At 36.6% G+C, this 26609-nt stretch overlaps 1 protein-coding gene across 3 annotated transcripts in view; it reads right to left on the bottom strand.

Annotated features, from left to right (window-relative positions):
• The window catches only part of Rock1 (Rho associated coiled-coil containing protein kinase 1), a 118048-nt gene that overhangs the window by 73015 nt on the left and 18424 nt on the right, over positions 1-26609 (bottom strand). For all 3 annotated transcript variants that reach the window (XM_032885865.1, XM_032885866.1, XM_032885867.1), the window contains exons 2-4: positions 9073-9154; positions 685-785; positions 36-173 (exon numbers count right to left, since the gene is read on the bottom strand). In XM_032885865.1, coding sequence (XP_032741756.1) covers positions 36-173; positions 685-785; positions 9073-9154 — 321 coding nt within the window. The remainder of the gene's footprint in view (positions 1-35; positions 174-684; positions 786-9072; positions 9155-26609) is intronic.

Here is a 26609-nt window from a genome sequence, read left to right as displayed (position 1 = left end):
AGTACAGCATTAAGAAAATATAATCAAAACCATACCTGAACAACCCAAGGACTATTGGCAAATGCCATGATGTCCCTTTCTTCCCAGAAAAAAGCAGAATCAGATCTCTTAATCATTTCAAATTTGCTGAGAAGCTTCATAGCATAAACCTTCCTGGTAGATTTATGCCTTACCTTTAAAATTGAAAACAAACCATTAGTTAACACGTAAAGCTCAATGTTTCATTCAACAACTTACTATATGACTTTAATATTTAATGATTTAGCTATTTCTGTTTCTTCTCTTCTGCTTATCACAATTAGGTAGTGTAAAGACTTTAATTACCAGAATACAATTAAAGATAAAATAAATCAACAAACCTTCTGGTTCCTGTATTTCCCAGTTTGTCCCATTATATATGCTGCCCTATTCATAGAACTTTATTCCATAGCACTCTACATAGAATTAGGAGCAAAGGTTTTTTTTCTGTGAGACAGAACACGTTTACTGCAATGCTTGGAGAAACAGTTTCCGACTACTACGGTATCTACTCTAAGGTTTTGGCTTTAGGCAAAAATGCCAGCGCCATTTTAAGAAACAGTTCTATGAAAACAATTATTTTTCTAAATATGTTAAATGGGGTAATGCTTTTTCATTAAAAAAAAAAAAGTTGTTTTAAAGAAAAATCTGAGTAAGATAACCTACCAATTGAACTTCTCCAAATGCACCTCTGCCGATTACCTTTACTACTTCATAATCTTCAGCTTTCATCCGTAAATCTCTAATTTTATTTATTGTGTCTTTATCTGTATGAAAAATATAATTAAGTCACTAATGCATTATTATAATGAACACTACTTATTTTACAACCAAATTACTCAAAAACACAATAAAAAAAGATCACTTCATTACAAATTAGGGCTGGGATGTAGGTCAATGGTGAAATACTTACTGTCCTCCGTTTAAGCTCCAGTACTCTATCACTTGATATCATTGATATATGTGAAATTTAAAGTTATAATATAGAAAAATACTTAATATGCTGAGAATTGTTTCAAATTCAGTAATGATTTCACTATCGTACCAAAAATTTTAATAGAAACCTAATGACAAAGTTTTAAACACTAAAACTGCTGTGGTTTTATTTTTTATTTTTTTAAGAAAGTATCTTATGCGTCCTACATTTACATAATACTGCTGGTCAAACCCAGGGCTCTGTTTATGCTAGGCAAGTATATTTTACCAACTGAACTACATGCCCAAGCTAAATGCAAATGCTGTATTATTATTATTATTATTATTATTATTATTATTATTGCTAATGATAATAATATTATTATTTCTGGGGTTTTAGGTAAATATCAGATTTTATTAAGAAAACATAGGTAGATGTTTTATATCAACAAATAAAAATTTGTTTATGTTGTTTATGTGAATCATGTATGATGATCCTTTAAAAAATATATAAATTCTGGCTGGGAATGGTGGTAAATGCCTTTAATCCTAGTACTTGGGAGGCAGAGAAAGATTTCTGTGAATCTGAGGCCAGCCTGGCCTAGAGTGAGTTCCAAGACAGCCAGGGCCACATAAAAAAACCCTATTCGCCTCCCCCCCCCCCAAATATATACCCGCCAAAAACCAAATTCAATATATCAAAGGCACATGTACTAAGGAATAAAAGTTAAATTTCTAACTGGCAATCTTTAAACTTGTAGCATTAATCTGAAGCTACACTTGAATTTAAAACATGCAGTGGGGAATTAATGCAATTACTTATATCAACCTGTCATGCTACAGATAACAATAATTTACAAATCTCCCCCTAGATAGTTATCTCCTAATTTGGTCCTAGATTAAAATAGGACTATTTTTTAATCCCTGAGGGTCAACACTGGAGTGAGATGGCATGGAAAAGCTTCCCATTTCAATGTTATCTACACACATAAGACTATTAAAGTTCTAGTTCCTAATAAAAGTAGCTATAATATTCTTGCCTTTCTGTTAAAATGTTCAAACTAAAATATTTGTGTAGGTTATGACCAACAGACATATATAAAGTTAATAAATTTCTATACAGGGAAAATATATTTAATAACTTCCCAGGTCACAGTACTGCAAGACCTACTACAAAGTTATAGTCAATATTCCACCTATTTATTACATAAATATTTATGCCTACTCTACATCAGGTCCTAAAGTAATTATTAGAAATATGGAAAGGTAATAGTAACTCTGTTACTGTTGTGAGTTCCGGAATATCCAGGGCTACACAGTGAAACCTTTTCTGGGAAGTTGGGAGTGGGGAGATTCTAATTCAAAACAATCTAAAATAAAAGAGATAAGCATGGTTTGTGAGGAACTAAGAAGGTATCAATTAAAGCCTGCCATGGACAGAAAACTGTTAGGAAAAAACCTGAAACATATTTGAAATGAAAAGTAGTTGTTAGCCACGGAAGATCATGAAGACAGAACATTTAAGTGATGGAACAGCAGAACTGTGTATACAAGGGCTCTGCCTAGATTAGTATGTTTGTGGTGAAGTAGTAGAAGAGACTGGGGAGCCCCAATTTGGTTAAGGAGCCTGACTCTGTCTCTAAGTCACTTGTCAGAAAATTATCATTTGCTTGGCAGAGTGACACATGCCTTTAACAACACTCCAGAGGCAGGCACATCTCTGTGAGTTGAAGGTCACTTGATTTACATAGTGAGCTCTAGACCAGCCAAAAAGGTCAGCTTTGAGTCAAACTCAGTTTTCTATGGCTCTAGTCACCCTAGATCATTTCACCAAGGGATCAATTTAGAATTAAGCACAGACAACAGTAAAGTCCAACTTGCAGACTTTACTTTTCCAGTTGGGACTACTTAACCAAAAGGCACTCCCTAGCAGAGGGATTGCTATTTATGATTCCTTTAAAACAGATCACAGCTAGATGACTTTCCCAAGTCTGTTTTAGATAACTGAATGTGTTACTGCATCTGTAAATTCCAACAACAGGAAACCTGGGCTGAATCTCCACTGTAACAGTCAAGAAAAGACCAGTATAATAGTCTCATTTGTTTTCCATGGCACAGCACCTTCCTATTTTTATTATTTGGGGGGGGGGGGAGGTGGGAACCAAGAGGATGTTAAGTATGGTCTCAACTATGCAGCCCTAGCTATCTTGGAACTCACTGTATGGGCTCGAACTCAAGAGAGATCTGATCTATCTGGCTCTGCCTCCTAAGTAATAGGATTAAAGGTGTGCATCTCTACACCTAGCTCTTCCTATCTAATAGTTGCTTGGTAAGAATCCAAGATAAATTAATCTCTCTCACACTATTGGTCATTTTACCCTCTCCTTTACATATAAATAATCTTGGGAGCTCTATAGCTTATATTATGCTAACATAGAATATTCTAAAATATGACTATTAGTCCTCATTACTAGCATATAATCAGATTTATAAAAAAATCCCAATTAATATCAAAATACACAAGATTAGGACATGAATAAACAGGAAAACCATTAAGGATTAGAGAGCACAGCTTTGTCCTCTATTATCATCTCATAGCAGCACTAAGAAAAACAGAAGCAGGAGGCATATATAACATCTTAAAATGAGGGAACTTATAAAGGAACAAGATGTGGGGATGAGAATTAAGGATACTTGTAAGATAAATATTCACTCAGAGTCACTAAGTAGTGCATATTATTCTTGAACATGGGGAGAAACAGGCCCATGCAGGCCATGTTCTAAAACCATGGTTCTCAAATCTTTATAATGCTGTGACCCTTTAATTCAGTTCCTCATGCTGTGGTGACCCTAAGCATAAAATTGTTTTTATTTCTGCTTCATAACTGTAATCTTACTACTGTTAGGAATTGGAATGTAAATATTTATGTTTTCTGATGGTCTTAGGGAATCCCTGTGAAAAGGTAGTTTGACTCCCAAAAGGGTTTTAACTCACCAGTTCAGAATCATTGTTCTAGAGAGAAGAGAAATAAATAAGCAATTATGTTTATTTCACTTTTGTGATCGTTTGTATATGCTTGGTCCAGGGAGTGGCACTATTTGGAGGTGTGGCCTTGTTGGGAGTAGGTATGTCACTGTGGCTGTGGGCTTTAGGGCCTTATTCTTACTGCTTGGAAGTCAGTCTTCCACTAGCAGCCTTTGGATGAAGATGTACAACTCTTAGCTCTGCCTGCACCATGCCTCCCTGGATGCTGCCATGCTCTTGCCTTGACAATAATGGAGTGAACCTCTGAATCTGTAATTAAATGTTGTCCTTGGTCATGGTGCCTGTTCACAGCAGTAAAACCCTAAGAGAACTTTCATAAATAATAATGTATATGATAAAGGAAATAAGACCAAGCTTTCTACAGTCTACCCCGACAGGTAACTTCTAAGGTGCACTGGTATCTCAGATAGACTGAAGCCAAAACTGAGCATGGAAATGCATGCCTACAATCCCAGCACTTGAAAGGTGGAGGCAAAAGGACTGAGTTTCAGACAAGCCTGGGCTACTACATAAGAAGCTCAAATAGACTTTAAAAAATTTAAATTGTAATGGCTGTTCCTTTTCCTTAATTCTTTGAGCAATTATTCTTGTCAAAATTCTAACTACACCCAGGTCCAAGCACTCTACCCTAAAGCTAACAATGTTAAGAAAGTGTTTCTCTGTCACATTTATTTGGCTGCCATTTATCACATACCATTAGTGAATAACTTTGTTGGGCTAAAAAACAGGTCAGTAGTAAACATAGAAGACTGAAGCCTTGCTTCCTTTGCTTTTATTTATTTTTTATTTTTTGGTGAAGAAATTCTACTGTGATGAAACTATTCCACTTTGGGTGCTCTAGTTCTTTATAACTATTGCCGTCCTCTGCATTGGGAGTATTAGTATTCAGTCTGATAATATCACTGCACACTATACTCTTTAGCACAGCTATTATGTCAACTGCACAATAGAAATGTTTTACTACCTAACTTGATAAGAATAACCCATATTCCAACATGCCTCAAAAGGACATTTACAGTACATTTTTTTCTATTCCTGTGATACACAAAGTATGTACCTGAGAACAAGTATATACTAAAATAAAAACTAAAACATTTGATACATGTGGTATTCACTATACTGCATAAGCAATGAAATGGCCACTTATGTATCCAACTGAACCACTGTATGATAAAAGCAGTCACAAATGAGGCATTAAAACCTGAGTATGATGCTGGGTGTGGTAGAGAACAACTTTGATCCCAGCACTCAAGAGGCAGAGGAAGGTGAATTTCAGAATTTAAGGCCAGCCTGGTCTACACAGAAAAACCCTATCTGGAAAAAAAAAAAAACAAGAAACAAACAAACAAACACCGAAGCACGACAATGTTCCAATAAAGCTGTTATTTATAAATACTGAAATCTGGATTTGAGATCATTTTACTTTCATATTATTCCTCCTTCTCCTCTTCTAACTTTCCAATTATTAAAAATGTAAAAATTACCCTTATCTTGGGCTTTAAAGAAACCAGGTTCTCACCGGGGGACACTTTCTTCTGAAGCTCTCAAGTGATAAATGGCCTCTTTTCTCTCACCTCACTTAAGACACTGGTCCCAGACGCAGAACAGGTGAAGTCAGTCGCCACTGTGGCTGCAAATCTACTGACTCTCAGGAAAACTATACAAGTCTTTTGTTTACTGATTTCTCCAAATTTCTCTTGTTTTAATCCTTAAAGACTTAGATGATCACTCTCTTCCATGTACCTTGCATTCTTCTGCACTTAGTTTGGCAAAACCACAATCCTATTTTAAATTGAATTCTCCAGTTATTCGAAATTTGCACTTATGCAGCTCAGCATGTCTAGATAAGCACATAAAACTTCATTTCTTATTTAAACTCATAATCATACATATCAAGCTAGCTTTAATAATCATGGAGTCCCCCTAATTTACTTTCAATATACACTCTAATTTCTAATATTCTCCCACTCTACAACACAGCATATGTACTGGCTATTTTTATGTAAACTTGGCATAAGCCAGAGTCATTTAAAAAGTGAGAAGAAAACTTCAAGTGAGAAAATATCTTCACTATAATGGCCTTTGAGCAAGCTTGTTGGGGGCATTTTCTTGATTAATTATTGATTTGGGAGGGCCAGTTTATAGTATGCGCTGCAACTCCTGGGCTGGTGATATAAGAAAGGAGTCTGTGCAAGCTGTGAGGAGCAGCCCAGCAAAGCAGTATTCCTCCATTGTTTCTGCATCAGTTCCTATTTCCAAGTTTCTACCCTGAGTCCCTTAAATGATGGACTACGATGTGGAAATGTAAGTCAAAAGAAACCCTTTCCTTTCTATGTCTTTGGTCCTGATGTTTTATGACAATAATATAAACCCCAAGTAAGACGCCATATTCCACATTTTTGTGTTTTTCTCATCGCCAATAAACCTCCCACTTATTTGCACTCCCATTGCAAATTCTTCCTGACTCCTATGCTGAAAACAAATGAAGGACTAGAGAACTGACAGGTTAGCACCATGCATGCCTGTATATGCTGAATGAATACCTTCTAGCGCATATACATATATTTGCTTTTCATCTTAACAATATTCCTATCTTAACTCAATCTCTCAACCATTATATTTTTACTAGCCTGCAGTCCATGTCCAGTAAGTGTCCCCTCTTTCTTCTAAGCTTTTTCCTCACTATGAAGTTCAAGATGGCCTCAAGTGCAAGCCTCTTAACTGCAAGATTACAGGCATAGGTCATAAGCAAACTTTTCAGTTTGCAAATAATTATAAATTTTGCTGCTACTCTGGCGGGAATACAGACATACCCTTCCTTACCACACACCTTTAATCCCTCTGGCTGGAATACAAACAGACCCTTAGAAACTTTTAATCTCAAACAATAAAGGTAAAGTTATTTGTAGAAGGAAGCACCCATGTTTCAAAGTTATGTCTAATTGAGTGGCAGACGAAGTGGCAGATCAGAGAAAGATTTTACAGAATTGGATATGCTCAACTCACATGAGAAGGGAGAAGAAAGGGAAGCTACTTGAGGAAGCACTGCAGAGAAAGAAAGGAGGCAGTCTTACAAGGACAGTTACAGAGAGACAGGTTGCAAAGAGAAGGGAGAATGAGAAGGAGCCAGAAGACTAGAACATATTGCCAAAGTTAGTATGAGAACAATTCAGTCAGAGGATTAGAGAGAAGCTAGATTGAATCAATCAGCTTAGAGAGGAATTTGAGACAGAATAGCTGAGTTGAACAATCCAGAACAGAAAGAACAAAGAAGGGTGAGCTTATTCATCAGTAAGTCTAGGCCTTGATAAGACTATACGAAAGCTAGAAGGTTCTAGGACTAGGTTAGCAGACTGAGGCATTAAGCCTTGGAGATGATAATTACATTAGGGGAATAAAAGTTACCTTTACACATGCCAAAACATACACTAAGAAAAGAGACTACCTTTCAACAAATAAAACTAGGAAAACTGGATATGCGCATACAAAAGAATTAAATCTAAGTTACAGGTTTCCTTTATTGAGATAAACTTCTTTCATAAGATATTTATGAATATAAATTTTATTGCATTGTTTTTCTGCATCTAATAATATATATTCCCTTATTAATAATATACTACTATCACAAAATACACTGATTTCTGTACTATGGTAGAAACAATCAGTATGCATGATTTGTTCAAGTTTTGTTTTATTAATATTACTTTTCTTGCATTTTTCTCTAGCTTAATATTCAAAAAAGTTATATAAATTAAAATTTAAATTTAAAAGGTCACTTTAAATTTTTACTTTCATTTGACTTCACTAATTCTCTCTTAGCTAAAGTTTCTATTTATAAAATGTAGTACACGGAATATTTAATATTACAAAAGCAATAAAGTAGTAAAATTAAGTTGGGTATTGTGGCTCACATACAGAATGCTAGTTTTCAAGAGTGAGGCAGGGCACTGTTGTGAGTTCAAGGTTATCTTGGGTTGTGGTTTGAAACAAAGGAAACAGATAGAAAAGAATAGTAGATTAAAAAGGTTATTTTCCCAGTATGTCATATTATATCAAAATTATACTCTACCTTCTATCTCTAGACTAATGATCACCCCCTGCCCTTTGTCTACCACCAAATAAAAAGTAGGCCATCTTTGGTTATTTCACTATGTTCTGTAGTACAGCAATAAACAAACATAAACTGATAGAACTGTCCAATTCTTTCAGTTACAAGACATTAGCAAGAACTTTCTACTTAAAGTTTCTCAATTTAGAGAGATGGGGATGTAACTCAATGGTAGACTACTTGCACGTATGTGCAAAGAACTGAGTTAAATTTTCATTTCTGAGGAAAAAAATGATTCGCAAATCAGACTTGGTACCAAACTCCCATGACAAAATTAAAACTGATTTAGAAGAAAAATCCGCCAAAAGTACAAAATAAGTAATTCAAACTCTACTGTGTAGAAATAACAAAAAGAAATTACAACAACAACAACAAAAAATACAACTATTTTATATGACTAAATTAAGACTTTGGAACAGAAATAAATGAGCTAGGAAGGATTTTACAATCTACTTCTTACTTCAAATTTTTTAAATTCCAAACTAATTTAACTTAAATCACATTTTTAAATGATTTCAAAATCTAAACTTTTAGAAAAGAACACCTATAATAAGCATATATAAACAGCTGTCAAGGAGAAAACATTTTAATTTTATGATGGTTTGTTATATGTACCAATCTTTACCTGTAGGTTTCCAAATACAGTAATTAACTCTTTTATAAACAAAGATAGGAATCAAATAATAGTGTTAAAACTTGAATATGCACATATATACATTTTAAAATACATATTTTTATTTTAGCTATATACTTTTCATCCTCCTTTACCCAAACTACTTGGTACATGTTCTTGATAGGCATCTAAACTAGCTTCTAAAATTTCATTCACAAGGTACCTTGTTAGTGCAGCAGCTAGTGTCATTCTTTGTACTAATATTACATAGAATTCAGATAAATAATAAGAATGCAACAGAAGGGGAAAGAGGCTTGAATATCTGATACAGTTCCATGTACAGCAACAATAAACTCTATAGAAAGTACTTACATCTGCTTAGAAAGTTGTCAATATTTTTGTTTTTTCTTAAGGCAGGAAAATCCAAATCATAAACCAAAGCATCCAATCCATCCTAAAGAAAAGACAAACAGCTAGTGTTAGCACACTAGAATATTTTCTGGTTTGAATATTTAACCCTTTACAAGGTTACATAGGGAAGAGCAAGGTTCTATTTTTTTTAATTTCATATATAGCTTTTTTTTTTTTAACTTTCTAAATCTTCTAGTAGAGTAGGAAAATTACTAGGCTGACTTCATGTGATTATGATTCACATACTCACTTTACAAGAATATGAAATTTTACATTCCACTTACCCTTCTAAATTTATCTTCATTTCACAGGTGTTCAGCAAAGTCCTACATTTGTGACTAAAAAAGCTTTACATAATACCTAATAATTAACGAAGCATAAAATTTAAACTAAAACATACATAATCACATATGCAAGTTGTACACATATTTAATTACAAAAACATACTAGGTGTGTTCACAGGGCTTACTTTCTTAATGTACCTTCTAGGACAACAAACAGGAAAAGAGAAACAGAAGCTTTTGGCTTTTCAAAACTAACATTTACCTATGTAAACAAGTGGTGGGCACTGTGAAAGTGTAGTAATCCAAACACCCAAGGGAATGCTTGTACTGAGACTGTATCTTGCTATATGATAGAGTAGAAGGCACAGTACAGGTAATCCTAAAATGTCTTCATTACAAAGAATTGCTCTTCCTCTTTATGCAGTTTATGATTACTATTATAGAGAACAAAGATTTTGGATCATACTAATAAAGTGATGAATTCCAGATAGGTCACAATTTTTCAAGCTTAAAAAAAAAATTAAACAATTACATTCCAAAGAAAAAACACACTTGTACTTATAGGCTAGTGATAAGACAGATGAAATAACCTTTGTGAGCCTGTGTTCTCTTGACTGTAAAGTGAAAATTAGCAGCTATCTCTATAACTCATATCACATTGAGACTAGGTTAAGCATGTGAAGTCCTGAATATTCCCACTTTTAGTTTGACTACAGTTTGTCTCCCTATTGCTAGGAATAACAGACAACTTATTCATTTTAGTCATGTAGTTAAAAATCTTAAGAGTAAACTCAGGTCATATTGTTAAATGCAACAATTCTGCCTGCCTTTTGCTAGATGACTGAGCTTGGTAATATACTTATTAATGAAAATCTGGCCACCTCTACAAGCTGCATCTGTCTACTAGATGTTTGGACCTACCATCAAATATTTTAACTTTATATTAAGATGGGATGATCTATGTTTTTCAGTACCATCCATAGACATAACACAAGATGTTTTAAGAAATAAAATTAATGGAAAGATTATCTAGTGTAATTAAAGCATACACCAACTAAGGTTAAGGAGAGTTTAGACACTAGAGTAAAGAAGAGGGGCTCAGGCTTCCACTCTGATACAGTAGAAAAGCTGTGCAATACAAGCAATGTGAATATACAGCCATAAATTAGGGCAAGAATGCCTCCAAAGTTCTATAAAATGAATATGGGGCTACAGAGATGGCTCAGTCGGTGGTTAAGATAATTTGCTGCTCTTCCAGAAGACCCGAGTTTGATTCCCAGCACCCACATCAGGCTTGTTACTCCAGTTTCAGGGGTTCTGAAAACCCTCTTCTGACCTCTGAAGGCATCTACCCACACATGGTGTATACACACACATATATGCATACATAAATGTTTAAAATTTAAAAAAAAAGAATTCTGCATTTCTTAAAAGGTGATATTATCATTTATATAAATCATCTTTTCTTCTGTAGAGAATTGGAGAAGAAAATAACAAAAACATCACTCTCAAAGTTCAGAAGTAAAGCAAGAAACCAAATACAAAGTACCTGCCAACTATTTTAAGTAGGGTATACATAAACAGAAAAGACTAATTTTGAGGGCTTTTAAAACCTAAGCATGAGTAAGATGAAGACCGGGTAAAGCAAAGAAGAAAAGCAAGGAGTTGGAGGAAAACAAGAGTGCTCCTGACTAGAAAGGGTAAGAACAATATGTAGGTGGTAAAACTGTAAAAAAAATAAGGTAGGGGACATTAAAAGTATGACACAACAGGGTAGGAATTTGAGTGTTTTATCTTTCAATACCATTTGGAAACAAGAATTTAAGAGGAAAAAGGAGAGTGGCATATGACATCTTTAATTAAGTACAATCTGGCAATAAAATAAGATGATGCATTAGAACTAGAAGACACGGGTAGAAAAGGAGCAATTAGGAGGATGTTATAAAACATAACCACAACCAGATAAAAGACTGAATTAAACATTAAGACTGAGTGCAGACAAAAAGCAAAAGAACTCTCTGAATAACTAACAGGGATGAGCTGAGAACGATTATATGTGTTTAAGAATGTTTATACTATATTTTTTAGCCTGTATGGTGGCTTCTATAAACTAGAAAATGTTTTGGACACACTAAATTAAAGGTCTCCAAGGAACTTAAGTTACGGATAACAAAATGGCAGCTAACAATTTGAGTTTTACTTCAAACGTCTCCCCCCCCCACACCTTTGAGTCACATTTGGAAGTCATAAGGGTATTTGTAGCCCGTGAAAACAGATGCAGTTATACAACAAAAGTAGATGAAAGAAGAACTAAAAGAGTGAAGAATAAAATCCTCAGAAACAACGGCATTTGATAGCTAAACAATGCAAAAATGTACAATGGGAACCACAGAGTAATAAAGAAATAAGAACCTCAAGGAACCTGAAGGAAACACTTAGAAAGAACTTAACAACAAGTGAAATGTAACAAAGAGGTCAAATAGAACTAAGAATGTAAAAGAAGCCAAATCATTTGGACTTAAATGGTAGATAGTTGTACATGTTTGAATGACTTTTAGTGCCAGAGAACTACATACACTTCAGAAATAATAAAAATACTGAGTTTTATATTTATACACATATTTCACTGTTTTGTTTTCCAAGTTTGCTGTTTTTGAGATAGGGTCTCACTACAGGCCAAACTGGCCTTTAACTTATGAGCCTCCTGCCTCATCTGCTAGGACTATAGGCACACTTCATAATACCTTAGTTCAACATATGTTGTGTTTTGTTTAGTTGGCAATCTGGGGACCTCTAAGATACCTTCTCCCCATAAATATTATTAACGAGCAATTAAACAAACTGGACAGCGGCTGAAGTAATTTTGTAGGATTATATAACACTAAGGTATACAGACAATAAGTCATTATAAACCTGAACAAAGGAGCCTCTTTACATTATTTGCTTTTCCAACCTACCTCTGGACAGCCTATAGGGCATGGGCAACTAGCAGAATGAATTTCATTCCCATATATCTTGAACCCAACAGTAAAGAATATAATGTTTATGTCTGTTTCTATCTATATGAGAGATAAGAGACCAAGGGCCTCATCTGTTTCACATAACAGAGAATGCGGACAGGTAGGCAGCAAGTGCTGTTCATAAAATTTTGCTATGTGGAAGGCTATCACAAACTTTGAGAATCAAGATGAGTTTGGGAGCAAATGAGAGATTTCATTTTTTTCTCTCCGCTCCATCCTTATTATATTGGGTATTTCCTACTTACACTGCAATTGTTATTCCCTTTCCTGGTTTCCAGGCCAACATCCCCCTAACCCCTCCCCCTCCCCGTCTATATGGGTGTTCCCCTACCCATGCTCCCATTACCGCCCTCCCCCCAAAAATCACGGTCACTAGGGGTTCAGTCTTGGCAGGACCAAGGGCTTACCCTTCCACTGGTGCTCTTACTAGGCTATTCATTGCTACCTATTTGGTTGGAGCACACGGTCAGTCCATGTATAGTCTTTGGGTAGTGGCTTAGTTCCTGGAAACTCTGGGTGGTTGGCATTGTTGTTCATATGGGTTCTCAAGCCCCTTCAAACTCTTTCAGTTCTTTCTCTGATTCCTTCATTGGGGGTCCCTTCTCAGTTAAGTGGTTTGCTGCAGGCATTCGCCTATATATTTGACATACTCTGGCTGTGTCTCTCAGGAGAGATCTACATCTGGTACCTGTCAGCCTGTACTTCTTTGCTTCATCCATCTTATCTACTTTGCTGGCTGTATATGTATGGGCCACATGTGGGGCAGGCTCTGAATGGGTGTTCCTTCAGCCCCTGTTCTAAACATTGCCTCCCTATTCCCTGCCAAGGATATTCTTCTTCCCCTTTTAAAGAAGGAATGAAGCATTTGCATTTTGGTCCTCCTTCTTGAATCTCATGTGTCCTGTGCTTCTAGGGTAATTCGAACATTTGAGCTAATATCCACTTATCAATGAGTGCATACAAGGTGTTTTTTTCTGTGAGTGGGTTACTTCACTTAAGATGATATTTTCCAGTTCCATCCATTTGCCTATGAATTTCATAAAGCCATTGTTTTTGATAGCGGAGTAGTATTACATTGTGTAGATGTACCACATTTTCTGTATCCATTCCTCTGTTGAGGGGCATCTGGGTTCTTTCTAGCTTCTGACTATTCTAAATAAGGCTACTATGAACATAGTGGAACATGTGTCTTTGTTAAATGTTGGGGAATCGTTTTGGTATATGCCCAAGAGAGATATAGCTGGGTCCTCAGGTAGTTAAATGTCCAATTTTCTGAGGAACTTCCAGACTGATTTCCAGAATGGTTGTACCAGTCTGCAATCCCACCAACAATGGAGGAGTGTTCCTCTTTCTCCACATCCTCACCAGCATTTGTTGTCACCTGAGTATTTGATCTTAGCCATTCTGACTGGTATGATGTGGAATCTCAGGGTTGTTTGATTTGCACTTCCCTTAGTACTAAATATGTTGAACATTTTTTTAGGTGCTTCTCAGACATTAGGCATTCCTCAGCCTAATTCTTTGTTTAGCTGTGAACCCCATTTTTTAACAGGGTTATTTGTCTCCCTGCAGTCTAACTTCTTGAATTCTTCGTATATTTTGGATATAAGCCCTTTATCAGTTGTAGGATTGGTAAAGATCTTTTCCCAATCTGTTGGTTGCCGTTTTGTCCTAACAACAGTGTCCTTTGCCTTACAGAAGCTTTGCAGTTTTGTGAGATCACATTTGTAGATTCTTGATCTTAGAGCATAAAGCCATTGGTGTTTTGTTCAGGAAATTATCTCCAGTGCCCATGTGTTCGAGATTCTTCCCCACTTTTTCTTCTATTACTTTGAGTGTATCTGGTTTGATGTGGAGGTCCTTGATCCACTTGGACTTAAGCTTTGTACAGGGTGATAAGCATGGATCGATCTGCATTCTTCTACATGTTGACCTCCAGTTGAACCAGCACCATTTGCTGAAAATGCTATCTTTTTCCATTGGATGGTTTTTGGCTCCTTTGTCAAAAAAATCAAGTGACCATAGGTGTGTGGGTTCATTTCTGGGTCTTCAATTCCACCCACTGGTCTATCTATCTGTCTCTATACCAATACCATACAGTTTTTATTACTATTGCTCTGTAATACTGCTTGAGTTCAGGTATAGTGATTCCCCCGGAAGTTCTTTTATTGTTGAGGATAGTTTTAGCTATCCTGGGTTTTCTGTTATTCCAGATGAATTTCCAAATTGTTCTGTCTAACTCTATGAAGAATTCGGTTGGAATTTTGATGGGGATCTCATTGAATCTGTAGATCACTTTTGGCAAAATGGCCATTTCTACTATATTAAGATCTTTCCATCTTCTGAAATCTTCTTTAATTTCTTTCTTCAGAGGCTTGAAGTTCTTATCATACAGATCTTGCTTGGTTAAAGTCACACCGAGGTACTTTATATTATTTGAGACTATTGTGAAGGGTGTCATTTCCCTAATTTCTTTCTTGGCTTGTTTCTCTTTTGTGTAGAGGAAGGCTACTGATTTACTTGAGTTAATTTTATACCCAGCCACTTTCCTGAAGGTGTTTATCAGGTTTAGTAGTTCTCTGGTGGAACTTTTGAGATCACTTAAATATACTATCATATCATCTGCAAATAGTGATATTGTGACTTCTTCATTTTGACTCTGTAAACCTTTGATCTCCTTTGGTTGTCTGATTGCTCTGGCTAGAACTTCGAGAAGTATATTGAAAAAGTAGGGAGAGAGTGGGCAGCCTTGTCTAGTCCCTGATTTTAGTGGGAATGCTTCAAATTTCTCTCCATTTAGTTTAATATTAGCTACTGGTTTGCTGTATATGGCTTTTACTATGTTTAGGTATCGGCCTTGAATTCCTGTTCTTTCCAGGGCTTTTATCATGAAGGGGTGTTGAATTGTGTCAAATGCTTTCTCAGCATCTAAAGAAATGACCAGGTGGTTTTTATCTTTCAGTTTGTTTATATAAGTGGATTACATTGATTGTTTTCCATATATTAAACCATCCCTGCATGCCTGGGATGAAGCCTACATGATCATGATGGATGATTGTTTTGATGTGCTCTTGGATTCAGTTTGCAAGAATTTTATTGAGTATCTTTGCATCAATATACATAAGGGAAATTAGTCTGAAGTTCTCTTTCTTTGTTGGGTCTTTGTGTGGTTTAGGTATAAGAGTAATTGTGGCTTCACAGAAGGAATTCAGTAGCGCTCCATGTTTCAATTTTGTGGAATAGTTTGGATAGTATTGGTATGAGGTCTTCTACGAAGGTCTGATAGAATTCTGCACTGAACCCATCTGGACCTGGGCTCTTTTTGTTGGGAGACCTTTAATGACTGCTTCTATTTCTTTAGGAGTTATGGGGTTGTTTGAATGGTTTATTTGTTCCTGTTTTAACTTCGGAACCTGATATCTGTCGAGGATATTGTCCATTTCCTCCAGATTTTCAAATTTTGTTGAATATAGGCTTTTGTAGTAGGATCTGATGATTTTTTGAATTTCCTCTGATTCTTTTGTTATGTCTCCTTTTTTATTTCTGATTTTGTTAATTAGGACACACTCTCTGTGTCCTCTGTTTAGTCTCGCTAAGGGTTTATCTATTTTGTTGATTTTCTCAAAGAATCAGCTTTTGGTTCTGTTGATTCTTTGTATAGTCCTTTTTGTTTCTACTTGATTGATTTCAGCTCTGAGTTTGATTATTTCCTGCCTTCTACTCCTCCTGAGTGTTTTGCTTCTTTTTGTTCTAGAGCTTTTAGGTGTGCTGTCAAGCTGGTGACATATGCTCTCTCCTATTTCTTTCTGCAGGCACTCAGAGCTATGAGTTTTCCTCTTAGCACAGCTTTCACTGTGTGCCATAAATTTGGGTATGTTGTACCTTCATTTTCATTAAATTCTAAGAAGTCTTTAATTTATTTATTTCTTCCTTGACCAGGTTATCATTGAGGAGAACATTGTTCAACTTCCATGTATATGTGGGGCATTCTTTCCTTATTGTTATTGAAGACTAGCTTTAGCCCATGGTGGTCTGATAGGACTCATGGGATTATTTCTATCTTTCTGTATCTGTTGAGGCCTGTTTTATGACCAATTATATGGTCAATTTTGGAGAAAGTACCATGAGGTGGTGAGAAGAAGGTATATCCTTTTGTTCTAGGATAGAATGTTCTATAAATATCTGTAAATCCATTTGGTTCATGACTTCTCTTAGTCTATGTCTCTGTTTAATTTCTGTTTCCATGATCTGTCCATTGATGAGAGTGCAGTGTTGAAATCTCCTATCATTGTGTCAGGTGCAATGTGTGCTTTGAGCTTTAGTAAGGTTTCTTTTATGTATGTAGGTGTCCTTGTATTTGGGGCATAGATATTTGGGATTGAGAGTTCATCTGGGTGGATTTTCTTATCTTTTTTGATGACTTTTGGTTGAAAATCGATTTTATTCGATATTAGAATGGCTACTCCTGCTGGCTTCTTCAGACCATTTGATTGGAAATGGTTTTCCAGCCTTTTATTCTGAGGTAGTGTCTGTCTTTGTCTCTGAGGTGTGTTTCCTGTAGGCAGCAAAATGTTGGGTCCTTACTGTGTATCCAGTTTGTTAATCTGTGTCTTTTTATTGGGGAATTGAGTCCATTGATGTTGAGAGTTATTAAGGAATAGTGATTGTTGCTTCCTGTTATATTCATGTTTGGATATAAGATTATGTTTGTGTGCTTGTCTTCTCTTTGTCTTGTTGCAAAACGATTAGTTTCTTTTTCTAGGGTGTAGCTTGCCTCCTTGTGTTGGGTTTTATATTTATTATCCTTTGTAGGGTTGGATTTGTAGAAAGATATTTTGTATATTTTGTTTTATCATGGAATATCTTTGTTTCTCCATCTATGTTAATTGAGTTTTGCTGAATACAGTAACCTTGGCTGGCATTTGTGTTCTCTTAGGGTCTGTATGACATCTGTCCAGGATCTTCTGGCTTTCACAGTCTCTGGTGAGAAATCTGGTGTGATTCTGATAGGTCTGCCTTTATATGTTACTTGACCTTTTCCCCTTACTGCTTTTAATATTCTTTCTTTATTTTGTGCGTTTGGTGTTTTGACTATTATGTGATGGGAGGTGTTTCTTTTCTGGTCCAATCTATTTGGAGTTGTATAGGCTTCTTGTATGTTTACGGGCATCTCTTTCTTTAGGTTAGGGTAGTTTTCTTCTATGATTTTGTTGAAGATATTTACTTCATTCTCTTCTATACCTATTATCCTTAGGTTTCATCTTCTTATTGTATCCTGGATTTCCTGTATGTTTTGGGCCAGTATCTTTTTCTGTTTTACATTATCTTTGACAGTTGTGTTGATGATTTCTATGGAATCTTCTGCTCCAGAGATTCTCTCTTCTCTCTCTTGCATTCTGTTGGTAATGTTTGTATCTACGGCTCCTTGTCTCTTCCTTTGGTTTTCTACATCCAGGGTTGTCTCCCTTTGTGTTTTCTTTATTGCTTCTATTTCCATTTTTACTTCCTTCACCTGTTTGTGGTTTCCTGTAATTCTTTCAGGAATCTTTACATTTCCTCTCTATAGGCTTCTGCTCGTTTATTTGTGTTTTCCTGCATTTCTCTATTGGAGTCCTTTATATCTTTCTTGAAGTCCTCCATCATCATCATCAAATGTGATTTTAAATCTAGATCTTGGTTTTCTAGTGTGTTTGGATATTCAGTGTTGTTTGCTTTGGTGGGAGAATTGGGCTCCGATGATGCCATGTAGTCTTGGTTTCTGTTGCTTGGGTGCCTGTGCTTGCCTCTTACCATCAGGTTGTCTCTGGTGTTACCTTGTTCTGCTATTTCTGACAGTGGTTAGACTGTCCTATAAGCCTGTGTGTCAGGAGTGCTGTAGACCTGTTTTCCTGTTCTCTTTCACCCAGTTATGGGAACAGAGTGTTCTGCTTTCAGGCGTGTAGTCGTTCCTGTCTACTGGTCTTCAGGTGTTCCTGTGGGCATGTGTCCTGAGTCCACCAGGCAGGTCACTTAGTAGCAGAAAAGTTGGTCTTACCTCTGGTCTCGGGCCTGGAATTGCTTCTCAGAGCCATGTTTCAGCTCTCCTTGAGGGCAGCAACCAGAAGGGCCAGCCCCACCTTCTCTCAGGATCCTGTGCACAGGGGGCCCGTATGGCGCTAGGCGTTTTCCTCTAGAGTCAGAAATGTGGGTAGAGAGTAGTCTCCTCTGGCTTCCCAGGTGTGTCTGCCCCTCTGAAAGTCTAGCTCTCCCTACCACGGGATTTGGGTGCAGGGAACTGTTCGACCAGGTCCCTTCAGATCCGAGTGGTGTCTGGATCGTAGCATTGAGTGCCCCTATCTTCCTTTTCCCAGAGGCCCTATACAGTTTCCTCTTGGGCCAGGGATGTGGGCAAAGGTGGGCAGTACTGGTGGTCTCTCTTGCCCTGCAGTCTCGGCAGTGCCCACCATTCTGGGTGATGAGCTCTTTCTCCCACGGGGTTTGGGAGCAGGGAGCTTGGGCCAGGATCAGCAAGGTTTGGGCCCCAGCTAGAAACCGGAAGGGCCCGGTCCCGGAGGAATTTTGCCTCAGTGTGTCCTGAGTCCACCAGGCAGGTCACTTGCAGCAGAAAAGTTGGTCTCACCTCTGGTCTCGGGCCTGGAGTCACTCTTCAGAGCCGGGTTTCAGCTCTCTGTGAGGGCAGCAACCAGTAGGGCCTGCCCCGCCTTCGCTCGGGACCCTGTGCACAGGGAGCCCAGATGGCACTAGGCATTTTCCTCTAGAGTCAGGAATGGTGGCAGAGAGTAGTCTCCTCTGAGAGATTTCTGATACAATAGACTACATAAGTCCAGTGAGACTATTTGGGGGACTTGTATTCTCAAAAGCAGTCATGTATATGACAATATTTATAAAATCATCCCATCTGTACGCTAATGCAAAAAAAGTTTAAAAACTAAGCATTAAAGTTTTTCCACAAGACAAGCCTAGAGAGCTGGGTGGTGGTTAAAGAATAGGCCAGCATAGAGTAAGTTCAGAGACTAAGAGGGGTAGTTTGTTTTTTGTTTTGTTTTGGATTTGTTTTTGGGTGAGACTCTTATGTGGTTTTGGTGTTTGTACATCTAATGGTGGTAAAAGAAATTTCCATCCAAACAGCTGAAGACAGACATCGGATAAAAACTAAGAGTAATAACTAACAAAGAGGTACTGCAATCGTAATGAAACCAGGACTACAAATGTAGTTCAATTGGTAGAGTGATTGTATGATGTGCTGGAAGCTCTATATATTTGATTCCCAGCACTGAAAAACTGGCACAATTGCTCAAGCCCATAGGGAAAAAGGATCAGAAGTTCAAGATCATTTTCATCTACAAAGCAGGTTCAAGAGTCAGCCTGGGATACATGCAAGAGAAGTGACCTTGTTTCAAAAAACAAAGATAATACAATACTCTGGAAAGTAGAAAAAGCTAACATGATTTCAAAGTTAACATACTGTAACAAATAGTTAATTTTTTATTTTAAAACTCACAAATAGACAAAGGCACAGAAAAACATGCCTTAATTTAGAAGAATAAAATAAATGTACAAAAAGCATCCTCCAGGAAGCCTAAACATTTGATTTACTAAGCAAACAAAATTCACTTCAAATGTAATACACATTAAGCTGAAAGACAAAAAGATTAAAGATTTACTAAGCACACACATTCAACAAAAGAGAGAAAAGTTCCAACAGCATCTCTTAAATGTTGTTCTCAAAACAAAGTGCAAAAATGACACTGTGTTAGGCGTCAATCCACCAGAAAGCAAAGCTATCTTAAACGTCAATGCACATACCTATGGAACTAGAAATGAAGAAGCAAAAACTAATGGAAATAAAAAATACACAAAAAAATTGGCAACCTAAATAAACACTTCACTTTCTACAACTGACAGACCTAGGTAAAAGAACAGGAAACAACAGGATCTGACATAAAACATCCACCCTAAAACAAGTATACATTCATTTTTAAAAAAATTATTTATTTACTTTATTTGTATAAGTGCTTTCCCTTTTTATGTCTGTGTGCCACAGGCATGCCATGTGCAAAAGAGGGTGATGGGTCCTAAAGAACTGAATTACAGATGGTTATGAGCCACCATGTGCATGCTAGAAACTTAACCCAGGTCCTCTGAAAGAACAGAAAGTGCTCTTAACCACTGAGCTACCTCTCTAGCTTAATATTCACATTGCTTCTAAGTGCTCACAGGTGCTTACCAGCATACTGTCTCCTTTACTTAACAAATCTCAACCATTTAGAAGAATTAAAAACATACAAGACGTTTTCTGATAAAACTGTAATCAAGCCACAATAAACAAACATCCAACCACTTGGAAAATAACAGATTTCTAAGTAATTCAGCAGACAAAGGAAGTCTCATAAAAAATACCAAACAATATATATTGAACTGACCAAAAAAAAAAAAAAAAAAAAAAAAAAAAAAAAAAAAAAAAGATGGGAAACCGGGAAAGAGAATAACATTTGAAATGTAAATAAAAATATCCAATAAAAAATGGAGATATGGCATACCAAAATATGTAAAATTCTGCTAAAGCAATGTTGGGGAAAAAAAGGGTATACCACTAAATGCTTTGATCAGAAAAGAGCTGGGCTGCAGAAAAACCCAAGTGTTAATTGCCAGCTTGCATAAAACAAAGAGTAAAGAATTTCAATCACAACCTGAATTTCTTTCTCCCCCAAAAAAAAAAAAAAAAAAAAATTAGACAATGAGCTTACTAAACCTAAAGCAAACCAGAGAAAAGAAGCTGCAGAAAACAAACATTATTAAAATTATACAGAGGAAAATATGAATATATTACTTATATAACTCCTACCAGAAAAAAAAAAAGAGGCCTGGGGCCTGATGATTTCTCCAGAGAATTCTATAAAACCTTTTAAGAATTAACACCAATTTTAAACAATCTCTTCTAGAAAACTGGAAGAAGAGTACTTTTAACTCATTTTGTAGCCAGTAATAACCTAATATCAAAGTCAGAAGAAGCAGAAAACTACAAATCAGTATGTTTTGCAAATATGGCTACAAAGTATTCACAAATGTAGACCAGCAACATATAAAGAGAATGATATATAAAAACAATTAGAGCTTATTCCAAAGATACAAGGCTTAAAAAGTATTTAAAAAGGAAACAGGGCCTGGCCAGATAGCTCAGTGCATAAAGGCACTTAATACCAAGATTGACAATCAGAGTTCAACCTGAATGACCCAAGTGATGGAAGGAGAAAAATGATTACCAGAAGTTGTCCTATGACTTCCACACATGTGCTGAGACATAGCACACACCCACACATATTAAAAACAAATTTTAAAAAGATTTTCTAAAAACTGTAAACCACTATAATTCAATACTATGAGCAGTTTAATCCTGGCATTTGGGAGATAGAGCAGTAAGATTAGCCTCTGCTCCCTTCAAGGGAATTCAAGATCAGGGTCCAGTGAGAAGGTCCAATCAATCATCAAGAGCAATCATTGTCCTTGCAGGGGTGTTGGATTTAGTTCATAGAAGCCATATGGTGGCTCACAACCACTTGTAACCAGTTCCAAAGTATATGATACCATCTTCTGACCTCTGTAGGCTCTTGCACATATGTACTATACATATACATGTACTCAGGCACATACATATACACATTAATTATTTTTTGTTTTGTTTTTTAAGACAAGAGTCCCTCTGTGTAGACCTAGCTGCCCTGAACTTGCTCTGTAGACCAGGCTGGCCTCAAACTCAGGAGAGATCCATCCATGGCCTTTACCTCCCAAGAGCTGGGATTATGCCATTACCATGGCTTGTTTGCTTCTTAGTGACTATTTTATTTTCATTTTATGTGCACTGGCGTTTCACCTCCAAGTATGTCTCTGTAAGAGTGGTAAATCCCATGATCTGGGGTTACAGTTGTAGGAATTTTGTTGTTGTTTTGTTTTTTTAATTCAAAGCTGTCCAAGGCTACATGAGACCTTGTCTCAAAAAACAAAACAAAACCCTCCCCCGCCCCCCAACCAGGTTTGCTGCTGTTGTTGTTTCTTTTTTCTGTGTAGCCATGGTTCACTCTGTAGACCAGGCTGGCCTTGGACTCACAGAGATGCACCTGCCTTTGCTTCCCTAGTACCTGTATTAAAGGCCTGTACCACTACTACAGACTGGCTCATTAAATTTTTAGAGAGAAAAATCACCTGGTTATGTTAACAGATACAAATAATGCATTTGAAAAAGTCCAATATTTACTCAAGAGAAATTCAGAAAATTATAGCTGACTTTCTCAACTTGATAAAACATTCTTTAAAGCAAATCTCCACTTATACAAATGCATTCCTTCAAAGATGGAGAGTCTAGAGTGAGACATTTCAGTTATCAGTTTTGAAACTTGCGGCCAGTTCAATAATAAAGGGAATTAAAAACACCACATAGGCTGAAACAGAATTAAGCTTATTAACATTTATAGGTGACCCCAAACAACAAAGAACTAGTGGTCTCAAAAGATTAACATGCAAAACCTAACTGCATTTCTAAATATTAACAATGAGCACTTGAAAATGAAAATGTAATACTATTTATTGTACATCTGCTCACATAAGAAGGAACTACTTTAGTATTACAAAAAAATCTAACAGGCAAGAGTCCTAAGAGGACTAAGGTTCAACTCTACTCACAGAGGATCCCATGCACTCTTCGGGCCTCAGAGGGCACTGCATGACAAAGGTACATACAGGCAAAATACCCACATACATTTTTTAAAAGGTTAAATTTTTTAAAATTTTCTTTAAAAAAAAAAAAACTAACAAAACATACAGGATTTATTCTAAAAAAATAAAATAAAATCACAAAATGCCAACAGAATAAATGTTTAAATAAATGAGAATAGTTAATATGGTGTTCATAAATCAAAAAAAGAAACAGACCTCAGTGCTCCCAAAATAGTAATCACTATAGATCTAATGCAATTCCTATAAAATCCTAACAAGCATTTTCACAGCGATGGTCACATTTTTAAAATAATATAGAAAGGCAAAGAACCAAATAGTAGCAATAAAATTTTGAAACCACTTTAGCCAAGTTTTAAGACTTATTGCATAGGCATAATAATCAAGACTCTATACTATTCACAGAGGGACAAAGCTGAAAATAGACTGGGGTTGGAAGAACACCAGAAAGACCAATAAAGCATAACCAAATCATTTTGCAGAAGAGCAATTCAATGGATGACTCTGATACAACGACAACAACAACAACAAAAAGGAACTTCAACTTAAACTTCACAATTTACATTAACTCGATGATTTAAATGTTAAATTAAACCTTTAGGGAAAACTAAGGTAAAATCTTTGAGATCTACAGCTTAATAGAGACATCTCAGACATCACAAAAAGTATGACCCACAGAATGAAAAAACAAAACCAACACACCAGTCTTAATCAAAATTAACACTGCCCTCCCAAATACCCAGGTTAAGGGGTTTTAAATATGAGATTTGAAGCTGGGCAGTGGTACATGCCCTTAACCCCAGCACTCAGCAGGCAGAGGCAGGCAGAACTCTGGGAGTTCGAGGCTAACCTGGTCTACACAGTGAGTTTGAGGACAGCCAAAGCTACACAAAGAAACCTTGTCTCGGGGAGGACAAAAAGTGATTTGGAGGAAATGGTAAAGGAAGGTTTTTATTTAGGGAGAGGGGAGATAAATACAGAAAAAAAGAGGGAGTAAAATAAAAACAAGTAGAAAAGAGAAAAGGGTAAAATTAAATAAAACACATTTTACTGTTGTAAAGATGTCTGAAACGTCTTAAGGAATATTATCTATATACCTAAAATTACATATAATACGTGTAAGTCTGTATTTACATAGATAGTAAAATTCCCCATCTGGAATGAAAATGCTCCCACAAGAGCCATAAATTAACAGAACCCCAGTAGCAGGCTGAAACGCCCCCTTTTGTTCATCAGGATTGTCCAAGAAATTCCAAAACATAAACTACTGCTGTTGCCTTTGGTTGCCTTCCAGGGATTAAAGGTTAGTCCCTACTGCTGAAAATACCATTTACTTCAAACACAAGACCCAATGGATCCTGGCTTGTTCTGACCCAAAGGCCTCAACGCTGAGGACTTACTTGTTATCAGAAGGTACAACAGAAGATTCCAATGGAGAGAAGTAACAAATAGTCCCACCCAGCTGTATTGGCTATAACCTAGCATGGCACCTAAAGGATACAACAGTGGCATGCATACCTTGGTGGTAACCAACTATTCTCTATCTGGACTTAAGTTTGCACAACAGGAAGAAAACAATACCTGGTACTGGAAACCTAGCCAACTACTTGAGACTAAGTCATGGATCTTGGGAGGAGAACCTATAACTTCTAACTTCACTAAATCATAATTCCTAAGCTATATTTTATATATTTATCCTTACAGCCACAAATAAGTATAGGTCGACTGTCCCCATTACCCTCCATTATCCTGTAGGCAAGTCTGTAAGGCATCTTTTTGATTAATGATTGATGTGGGAAGGCCCAATCCACTGTGGGCAGTGCCACCCCTAGGCAGGTAGTCCCGGGTAATATAAGCAACATATCTAAAAATGAGTCTAGAGAGCAAGCCAGTAAGCAGATGTCCTCCATGGCCTCAGCTTTAATTCCTGCCTTAAGTTTCTGTTCTGTTCTGACTTCCCTCAATGAAATAAGCCCTCTAAACGGAAATAAACACTTTCCTTTTCAAGTTGCTTTTGGTACTAGTTTATCACAGCAATAGAAAGCAAACTAAGGTACTCCCTATTTTATTCTACCTAACTTGGTAACATGTTACTATTATTTAATATTGAATGATATGCATAATAGTGTCATTAATCATCACTCCATAACTATTCACCATTACCCTTCAGAACACCATGCTTCATATTTCGATTACTTATATTGTCTAGCAATACACTACAAATCCATGTTTTAACAGAAGATTGTGACTGTGTGTGTGTGGGGGGAGGTCTATGTATATACATATGGGTGTTTAAAGGTCTATTTGATTGCCCAGGATAAACTAGAGGACTTACCATGCTGGTACCCATCACTAGACATTTTACTTGGAAACCAGGATCATCCTGAATTTGAATCTGCAGGATGAGTAATGTATACAATATCTCTTCAACAATAACAGTCATGATACACAGCTAATATCAGAAAAGCAAATGGTGTCAACAAACCACAGCAAGGAAAAATCACCATTCAATATAACAAAAAATTCATCCACAGATGAATTTTCAAAGGCTAGTGATGATGGCCGATTTCCCAAGCCTACATACACTACAGAAGACAAGTTCTGCAGACAATAAAATTACCTCATATGAGTCTGCAAACATCCACATTCCAATCTTTGCTTATTTCTACATCAAATTCACAGTAGTAGCAGCCTGATGTCAACTATTTGAAAACCAAGAACACTGGCTGAGTAGCTGATCCTCAGCACATTCCTCCAATTCTGTTTGCTAATACCCATTAACAGACATTGTTCAAGTTACCCAAATGTCAAGATGGTTACTGGCTGTGTCCACACAGAACACTATCTCCTTGAAATTGTTTTTATGTGTAAAGCAGCTTTATTAGAGCTCCAATTCCTTGATGTCCTCCTCAAAAAACACAAAACAATGAAATGGGTTGCTTTGCACTAAGTCAATGCACTGGAGACAACACATAAATCCACATCCCAGGTACATGGGGTTTTCAAGTAATTATGCAGACAAGACAGCTATTTGTTTCTCTAAAGTTGAAGCATGGCCACTGCCTCTCTTCCTAGATTCTGTCCTGCTGCTTCCACAGGCAGCTCAGTGCTCAGTAGACAATTATCTTATTCCATGGAATCCATATGGTAGGAGAGAAGTAACTCCTACCAAATCATCCTCTGACCCCTGCCCCCACAACACACACCTTTATACATAATAACATTCATGAGCACGAGCACGCGCGCGCACACACACACACACACACACACACACACACACACACACACACACCAAGTAAAACTTAAAAATCAAATCTATCTACTTTCCTTGGATTCTATATCAAATTTGATTCTCAGAACAAAACATAGGTCTAACAAGCAAAATGAAACAAACCAGTCTTTCCTGCCAACAGAATATGCTAATCCTCTCCATAGCCTAGTGATTATTTTTCTCTTTTAAAAAGAG

Source organism: Rattus rattus, chromosome 15 (genome assembly GCF_011064425.1).
Source record: "Rattus rattus isolate New Zealand chromosome 15, Rrattus_CSIRO_v1, whole genome shotgun sequence".
In the NCBI taxonomy this organism is placed as follows: domain Eukaryota; kingdom Metazoa; phylum Chordata; class Mammalia; order Rodentia; family Muridae; genus Rattus; species Rattus rattus.
The sequence above is the reverse complement of the archived record's forward strand: the minus strand, read 5'-3'. Positions and strand labels throughout refer to the sequence as shown.